The 9001-nt window shown below is 34.2% G+C and overlaps 1 protein-coding gene across 1 annotated transcript; it reads right to left on the reverse strand.

Moving 5' to 3' along the window:
• Positions 1-1934: 1934 nt before the first annotated feature.
• LOC149399774 (aspartyl protease family protein 1-like) lies at positions 1935-5896 on the reverse strand. The gene is made up of 10 exons (XM_089611343.1): positions 5385-5896; positions 4667-4808; positions 4323-4558; positions 3629-3853; positions 3391-3526; positions 3196-3269; positions 3019-3118; positions 2872-2929; positions 2717-2788; positions 1935-2340 (listed from the first exon to the last, which is right to left on the reverse strand). Exons 1-10 carry the CDS (start codon positions 5678-5680, stop codon positions 2129-2131), a joined length of 1551 nt encoding a protein of 516 aa, XP_089467469.1. The 5' UTR covers positions 5681-5896; the 3' UTR covers positions 1935-2128.
• Positions 5897-9001: the final 3105 nt, after the last annotated feature.

Below are 9001 nucleotides of genomic sequence, written 5' to 3' on the forward strand. Positions count from 1 at the left end.
AGATGAACTAGACTCACTATATTTTTCCTGGATACGACCCCAAAGGCGTTCGGTATTGTTAAACCTACCCGTAATGGGGTCTTGAGAAACTTCTAAGTAGCAATTACAAATGGAAATGTCTTCAGAAGTAGTATAACTAGCACTTCTGTTAGACATCTTTTAAAGAATAAAGTTTTTGGAATGGTAGATGATGTAAATGAAAAACATTTGGGACTCGTATATATAGAAAAAAAAAATTATCAATGCAAATTGGACAAATGAATCCCGGCCATTAGATTAGATTTCCTATCTCTTTTTCCACCGTCTGATTGGATTTTCTTATCTATTTCCTGAATTATTGTCTGATGGCTCATGATCATTCAATGCAAACTAGACAAATGAATCCTGGCCATTAGATTGGATTTTCTTATCTCTTTTTCCACCATCTGATTGGATTTTCTTATCTCTTTCCTGAATTATTGTCTGATGGCTCATATGATCATTCAATGCAAACTAGACAAATGAATCCCGGCCATTAGATTGGATTTTCTTATCTTAAGAATTTGATTATATTTAACATGAGTTCTTTAGTTTTGTGTTTGTATGTTCGAATTCGATTAGGGTTTCTACGAAGGACGAAGAAAAGAATGACCAATCAAGTTATAGTCAAAGTATGACCACAGAAGACAAAGTCAATATTGAAAACGAGTGTACAGTATGATTCTGTAGAACCATCTACAAGTTTGAAAGGAAGAAGAAGGAAATGACAAGACAAAGTCTGATTCTGCGAGTAAGAGAAAAAATAAGAAGAACAACAAAGCCCTTTCCGACTCTCTTACCGCCAAAGATGGATGATAAATATACCACTACTAAGTTTAGAGAGTAAGTTATAAGACGCTATTTTTTTTCTTGGTCAAATAATGTTTGCGCAATTTTGTTTATTAACGAGTTCTCTTTTGTCCGACGTATCCACCGACATCGTGATACACTTGAGATGCAGATTGAGAATTCATGTTTCTTGCTGAATTATGATGCACATTAATAACTAGCATTAGAAATAATTATCGGAATTGCAAGTGCATTATAACTTGTTTACACGTAACCTATCAGTATTCAGGACAACTAAAAATGACATTATCAATCAATAAAAGAAAAATTAGTCGGACTAAGCCACTTGAAACGTTGGTATTGCAATCCAGTCAACGTTTCACCTAAGTTTCAAATATAGCCACAAATGATGACGTGGATTTATTATTCATTTAGCAAATTACTAGATTATCCTCTATTAAAATTGACTACATCAACATGTAACCAACGTTTTGATAGACCAAATAATGCAATTAATACACGTCAACTTTTTTCCTTTAAAAAAAAATACACGTCAACTTTTAATAGTCCATAATATTTTATTTCCTTTTTTATAGTTTAATTAGTAGATTTGAAAAAGACATTCAAATTTGCGTAATTCATAATGTAAGACAAGTTTTCTTTGGTTAATTTTAGTTAAATTCCGTTTATTTTACACGCGTTAAGTTTTGGATGGCTAAAACGTTGGCTAGTAGTTGGTTGTTTTCTTGGGTTAATATAAGTTAATTTTCGTTTATTTTACACGCGATAAGTTTTAACTAGCTGAAACGTTCGCTAGTAGTTTGTTTTTATGATTTATGTTACATAAGAGTATTTTCGATATTTTCTAACCGTTTATTTCTGTAAATGGCTAGATTACAAAATTTACCAAACATTGACTAGATCTTTAAAACCATGTTTGAAATTGGCTATATTGCTAGATTACCCTAAAATCATAGCAAAGCATTATTTATCTTGGTGCGAAAGCAAATAAAGCTGGCCAATTTTCTTCTCTAATCAACATCAAACTTCCTCAAAAAAAGTATGACGCAAAGAAATCAAGTGGGAAATCAAAAGACCAGCCACAAAAGACCCCAGCCAGCCAGAAAGATGGAACAAAAATAGAGTCTGCTCATAATCAAAACAATATATACAACCCCATGTTTGTGTATACCAATTATAAGGACCAAAAAAATAGGAAGCTAAGGGAACTTCCAATTTTTGCCTGGATGAATATGAACACCTATAAATACAATATCAATTATTATAGTACAGTGGCTGATATTAAAAAAAAAAAAAAAACCTATAAAAACATGAGAAAGAATGGAGAAAGAATGAGCAGTAGGGTAAGGTATGTGAAAGAGGTGAGCTTGGTGGAATGGTTCCTTGATGGTCCGGCCACGGTCCTGTTCGTGGTCCCCGATGTGGCTTCTGGGTCAATAGTGCTAACAGGTGAAATGGCCGGAGAATTTGACCGAACCAGGGGTATCATTGTCGTTTCTTCGTCTTCGTAGCCTATTATTAAGGGAAATTCGGTGTCATTGACATTAACTTAAAAACCAAAAACAGTGGGTTTTCCAGCGCAAAAAAGTCCTTGAACTTTCATGATTTGACATTCCTTTGGGGTTTCTTATTATTATTTTACATGAAATTCAAAACCTAAATAACTACAACATACTTACAAACTAATAGAATATAATTAGTTTCTTTTCATTAAACTAAGAAGTTACTCGTGGGGGTATATATGTTTTAAAGAGCTGGATGTTAAATTTGATAAATAAAAATAAATGAAACAGGTTATGCACGAAAATGCAGAAATAAAAAATTTCAAGAGACTATTTGCGCTAAAAAGCCATACAAACAAATGGTGTTTGAATTTGTGTCCACTCACAGTTAGATTTTTTCCAGCCAAGGACCAGTTTCTCGCGATCGAAGATTACACGATAGCCAGTCATGAAGTTCTCTGCACAAATTCATTAAAGGTTAATTGGAATATTCGAAAGTAAAGTTATGAAAAAAAAAATCCGCGACCATAGAAGTACTCACGTCCGATGAGATTGATATCTTCGCTTTTGATGACAGCCAGACAGTAGACTAGTTTTTCCTGGTGAGAGCACACGAAAGAAAACCGTTTAATTTCTTTATTTTCCGGTTTCTGATAGAACAACATTATCAAATAGAAAAATGCCTCACATCAATAGAAAATATAATTAGCGGATCATTGACTGCGTAATCCTGTCCACCTTTCATGGTAAGATTCACAGGGGGGTAAAAAAAGCTCTCTTGATTTGGCCTGCATGGAGTAAAATGTAAGAAACTTTAGGTTCTTCTCATCGAACATTATGACCAAGGAAGAAAAAAGAAACTGACCCCAGATCGTAACAGTACTCAAAAGGAATACTGGAGCTATTTCTATGCCGGTCTTCTTTAGTTTGCATATTGAACTGTGCAAGAACAAGCGAAAGAACCATAAGCTATGACAAGCCACGCAAAATAAATATAAAAAAAAAGAAAGAAAAAAAAAGGCGAATCAGACGAAGAAACAAAAGCTTGAGAAATACTTACGCTCTCGGTGATCTGAGTGTAGGCGGGATCGGTTAAGTACGTGAAGGAAGTGCCAGAGTCGTAAATCGCGTGGAACTCAAGATCTGCCTTTGTCCCTCCCACGCTTATTTGAGTCACTGTCAAGTTATAAGTCGGACTGCGAACCAAATAAAAGAAAATTCACTCCCGAAACTCAGAACATTAGAGATTAAGATTGTTGAGCAATGTACGTATGTATAAAAAGCATTGAAGCACTGACTGTGATTGTCTGAGATTGAAGGGGGTCTCTGACTGGTCCGCGGTACCATTGTCTCCGAACCTGATTCTTCCGACACCGTCCTTGCCGAAACACATTGAGAAGGAATTCGAGGTGAACCCGTTTTTGGCCAAGATGGTGGGAACGGCGATATCCTCGATCCCAAGCCCGATCAGACCGTTCGGAGCCGCTCCCTCCAAAAACGTACCTGTCTGAACTCTACCGCAACTGGAAACCATGAAAACCCACTATGAGTAGTTAGTACTCTTACTCTCACTATTTCAGATCTTTTTTTTTTTTTAGATCACTATTTCTGATCTTAAAGAGTTCTATTTTCACTTCATCATAAACTTCCTTAGCTAAACAAGTTGTTGACCCATCCATCGGAGAATTTCGCAAATTTCGGCCATTAAAAGAAAAAGGCTATATTTTGAACTTTGTGCTCTAATACATAATAACATTGAATCCTTAATCTAATATTGAGCTTCTATGTTAAGTAATTATGTATTGTGGATTGTCAATAAAAATTTGCCCGTTAAAAGTGATCTAATATCAGGTACCCTTTCGCTATTCTAATGTGTTAAATGTTCAACACAATACATGTCAAGTATCATGAGTTTATGTATTTGACAGTAGATGAGTAACTCGCGATCTTGTAAACCCCGTGTGTGATGACAATAGGAAAGAGAGGACTGACCCGAAAGTGATTGGAGCGTCGACTATCTGGCGTTTGGAGTCGTCGGTGGTCAAGTGAAGAACGTCTTCGACCAAGACGCCGGTGGAGGAAGTTCCGTTGGAGAGATACACAACTTGGTAAGGGCACGGACTGGAATCGGAGGAGCAGCGCCTCGGCTGAGCGCACATTGAGTTGTCGCAAGCCACTTTTGAACCCGTCGACGACGTGTTCGTGCTGTACATGCTGATATTCACTTCCTGCTTTCCCAACACACATTATCAAAATGAAATGAGATGAGACTGTCTGAACAAGAGATCACAGGTGTATTTGTTTTTTTTTTTAAGGCTAGATTGAAATTAACAAACCCGTCCGTCGGAGAATCTTGGGCCACCGACGCAACCGCCTTCGTGACAGTCGCAAGGTAACCAGAATAAATCGCTTCCTGTGTCCAAGGCCACCAAGTATGATGAACTTGGTGTGCCAATTGATATATTTGCATAATGTAAACTGCACACAAATTTTAACATGGAAAATATAAATAAATACAATCCAAATGAACCAAACGCAATACTGGTATGGAAGTTTCTAAATACCAATTAAAAGAGAAGTCGATTTTTTTTTTTTTAAGGACTTAATTTTGCTAAAAATATTCCGCCTAGGAACATTAATTTACAAGCTCTTTTCACCCAGAATTTAGACAATTTAATATACCCTCTTTTTTGCTCTTAAAAAAATAAAAAATAAAAAAACCCTTCTTTTATGTTTCCAAAAAATATCCCCTCTTTATAGCTATATCATCATACCTTTCCAAGGCTTTATTTTATTTTTTTAATTTTTAAGCCTTCTTACCAACCAAACAAAACTTGCAAGCTCAAAATTAAAGCCACCACAGGTACTTAATCTATACTATTCCTTCACTTTCTCGGTTACCAATCACAGCAATAACAGTTCAGAAATTCCTTCACTTTCAATCACAGCAATAATAACATCTCAGAACTTCAGAGAGAGAGAGAGAGAGAGAGAGAGAGAGAGAGAGAGAGAGAGAGAGAGAGAGAGAGAGAGAGAGAGAGAGAGATTCCGTACAATCCAAAAGAACCGTCGAGCTGAATGGTATCGTTACCAGAGGAAAAGATGAGAGGCGATTGGTATTTCGAAGAAGCCAAGTGTCTTCCTCTGTGAAATCGATCGCCATCGGCCAAAACCTTGTAGTAGTCCCAGCTTCCCTTCTCCGGAGCTTCATCGAACCCCAAAATCCCCTTCACCGGATCGGAAAATCTGTGGTGGAGATCCATACCGTACATTCCGTAACCATCGCAGCTCAGGATAATTCCCGCCAAAACCGCCATAGCTAAGCTCAAAAACCTCGACCGTGATTCCATCGCTCTCCGATAATGATAATGTCGAACTCAGATAAAAAAAATTCGAGATAAATGAATAAATACAAAAAAGAAAAGAAACAAAAAGACTAGTTGAGTTAGAGACGAAGACGAGGAAGTAAGAATTGGAAATGGTTTATATATTCATAAAAAGACTTTTCTTCTTTCTCTCTCTCTCTCTCTCTCTTTCTAAATTCTTTGTGAGTGTTTAATTGAGCAACGAACGGTAAGTTTTTTGGTGACGTACTCTTTCTTGCTTCTCAGTGTGTGAGGTCGAAAACCGCGGGTATTGTGGGTCCCGCCAAAGTATAAAAAATTGAATACATCTCTTATTTATTTATATATTTTTTTGTGGGTGTCATTAGGTGTGCGTTTACATACTAAGTACTAACATGGAGTTTTTTTTTATTGTTAAATAATGTCGATGAAGACATTTAAAGAAGAAACAACATGGAGTCTACTCTATACATGTTTTTTTTTTTTTTGTACAGAAGCCCTCATACTTTTATCTTCTTTATCTCTTGTTTTCCATTCTATTTTAATCAGGTAGTACGTGTGACAGGTTATCTTTAATTATTTTTATTAGGGTATATAAATATAAATTTGCTAACTAGTCCCTTTCTCCAAATCTAAAGCCTAGGGATTAAGTCAATGATGATTTTTGCATTGCGAAAAGTCAACTAGGGGTAAGGGTAATATACCGCAAAAGTATGAGGGCTTATGTACAATTTCGTGGAAGTAAAGGGAGAGGAAATGACGTGCTGAAATATAATATCAGGACTATACAATAAATTAGAAATTAGTAGGTAAGGTCGTTGACATAAATACCCATGATTGGCTCCTGAAGTTCGGAAGAGAAAATGGAATTAATCGTAACCATCGGATTATAGCCAGGTGTCAAACATTTCATAGCTTGATGATCGATTACCACATTATTAGAGTAAAAATCTCCAACAATTTAGTTATTAATTTTTTTTTTTTTTTTTTTGCAACACGGTAGGAACTTCAATGATGAGAGTGAGACCTTAATCTGAGCCAAATAAAAAATAAAATAAATCTATTCTCAGTCATTTCAAATAAAATCATCTTCATTAATCATAGTTTGTAATTTACCATCGTTTTCAATGTTCCTTGCTCATAATCAAGTATAGGAGTGTATGAAAAGCAATGTTTTTTTTCTTTCTAAAAGAGATAAAGCTTATAAGTTTGTCTCGATCAACCATTTGCAATAACAATAAATGCTTCAATTCTTCTTGTATACGGCTTGTTACTCAGTTCATAAATACAACATATTTATTATCAAATAAGGTTAATTAACCGCTATTTGTTTTTTCGGTTCACTAGTTTTACTCATTTTTATTTTATTTTATTGTGTTAATTAGACTTTAGATTTAAAAAGTTAAAATTTATTTATTTTTTATTTTAAATAAAAAGGTAAATGGTTAACCGGTTTCTTTTTAACTAGTTGGCTTTATTTTTTAAACCAGTTTTTTAAGTTAATTTAAACTGATGGTAAACCATCGATTGGCCAGAAACAAACACGCGATGAACCAAAATAGTCCTTTGTTGATTTGCCAAAAATTTGTGTTATATTCGCTACTTTTTTTGTAAAACATTTTTTTAGTAAAGTTTTTTTTTTCTCGAAAAGAAAGAGTTTATGTACTAAAAGTATTTGAGATATTTATAAACGTACCTACATGTAATTTTAAATTGATACGTTAACCCTACACTTAGAAAAACGACCTAGCATTTAATAGAATTAAGGAGTAGCTATTAGCGCCTTTAATATCGTTGAAATATGTCGAAGGAAAAAGAAAAAGTACAAAAGATATATGGTAGTGCAATAGGAAAGAAAAGCTTTGACTAGTCAACTTCGAAGTCTATAAGAGATATAAGAGATGAGACAAAACAAATATAGATTGCTTTCGTGTGATAAATTTGACTAGATTGTTCACATGAAAGAAAGAAAGGCCATTATGATAATACGTAACAATTCAACCTTTTTTCCTAAATGAGATACAAGCTATCCAGTTTGTACGAACAAGACCTCACAGCTATAACCACATTAATTCGACCAAACTTCACGTCTCTGTGCTAAGTATTAGCATATCTTACTTTGAGTCTCTCTTGTAGTAATTTATGTATTTTCATTAGTAATACAACGCAGTTCGCGATTTCTACGTAGTCCTTTGTCACTTAGCCATTTGACATTACTATTCTGTTATGACATATCGAAATTCTGAGAGTATAATAAAACAACCGTGTAGGGTATTTTATTTTATTTATTTATAATACTGGTTGTTTTTACAACTTGATATTGGATTATGTGCTGATTTTGAAGCTGCCTAACAAGTGTGTCAGAGAGCCCACAGCTTCCTGCTCTATTTTTTTTTATTTCTTAGGTGATGACAAAGAGCGTTTTGATTTTATGGATATGTACTGCTTTTTAACTTAGGTGAAGACCACGGCTAAACTATTTTATGGATATGTACTGCTTTTTAATTTTTATGAAGTAAAATAAATACAAGTCAAATGGAATTGTGAGTGCTTAATCTTTCTATTGTGGAGTTTGCTCAACTTCGTGAAACACTATCTCAATTCCTTTTTATTAGAACCAAAATGTACTGAAAATTCAAGCTCTCTTAAATGTTTTTTTTTTTGGCACGACTTTTTTTTTTTTAAGTTATAACTTAAAACCACAAATACTTGACATATTCATAATGAATAAAAAGTTTTTGCAAATTCTACGCCAATGAGTCGTGACTCGTAACTTTGCTTAGACACCGGATAACTTCAAAACTAGTGTTATTTCTTCCGTATATTTATGAATAAACAACTTAGTTATATATATACACACACACTCACACACACACATATATATATATATATATATATATATATATATATATATATATATACATATATATACATTATTGTAGAGTTTACTCGTTACCAAGTCAAAATATATAACGCGTTTAATAGGTCAAATTCTCAGAATGGGTCAGTCGGCTTTTGTGCTGTCAATATTAATTGTTTATTTATGAATCCTCGGGGCTGGTTTATGCTAAGCCATCATTGACTTTGCTGTCACATGGAAGCAAATAATCAGACATGATCAACGAAATTAAAAAAAAAACAACTGATTTCTAAAGTCCACTTCTAAATTTCTAATAATGCATTGCTAAGTTCTTTCCTAATGATGCTGATACTAAGGACAAATTCGGCTAGCTTCACAAAATCACAAACTACCAACTCCCCGTATTATTTTATTTTATTTTATTTTTAGTTTTTAGATTTGATGGTTTAGTATTTTATTTAATTGCT

The sequence above is a fragment of the Urtica dioica genome, chromosome 4 (assembly GCF_054948205.1).
Source record: "Urtica dioica subsp. dioica isolate 48M chromosome 4, U.dioica_male_clone48M_v1_H2, whole genome shotgun sequence".
Classification (NCBI taxonomy): domain Eukaryota; kingdom Viridiplantae; phylum Streptophyta; class Magnoliopsida; order Rosales; family Urticaceae; genus Urtica; species Urtica dioica.

Coding starts and splice junctions, on each gene's coding strand:
- LOC149399774 (XM_089611343.1), bottom strand. CDS start 5,680: ATGGAATCACGGTCGAGGTTTTTGAGCTTAGCTATGGCGGTTTTGGCG. Junction 4,809..5,384: donor CTCGACGGTTCTTTTGGATT/GTACGGAATCTC, acceptor ATTTGTGTGCAG/TTTACATTATGCAAATATAT. Junction 3,854..4,322: donor GACGCTCCAATCACTTTCGG/GTCAGTCCTCTC, acceptor CATGGTTTCCAG/TTGCGGTAGAGTTCAGACAG.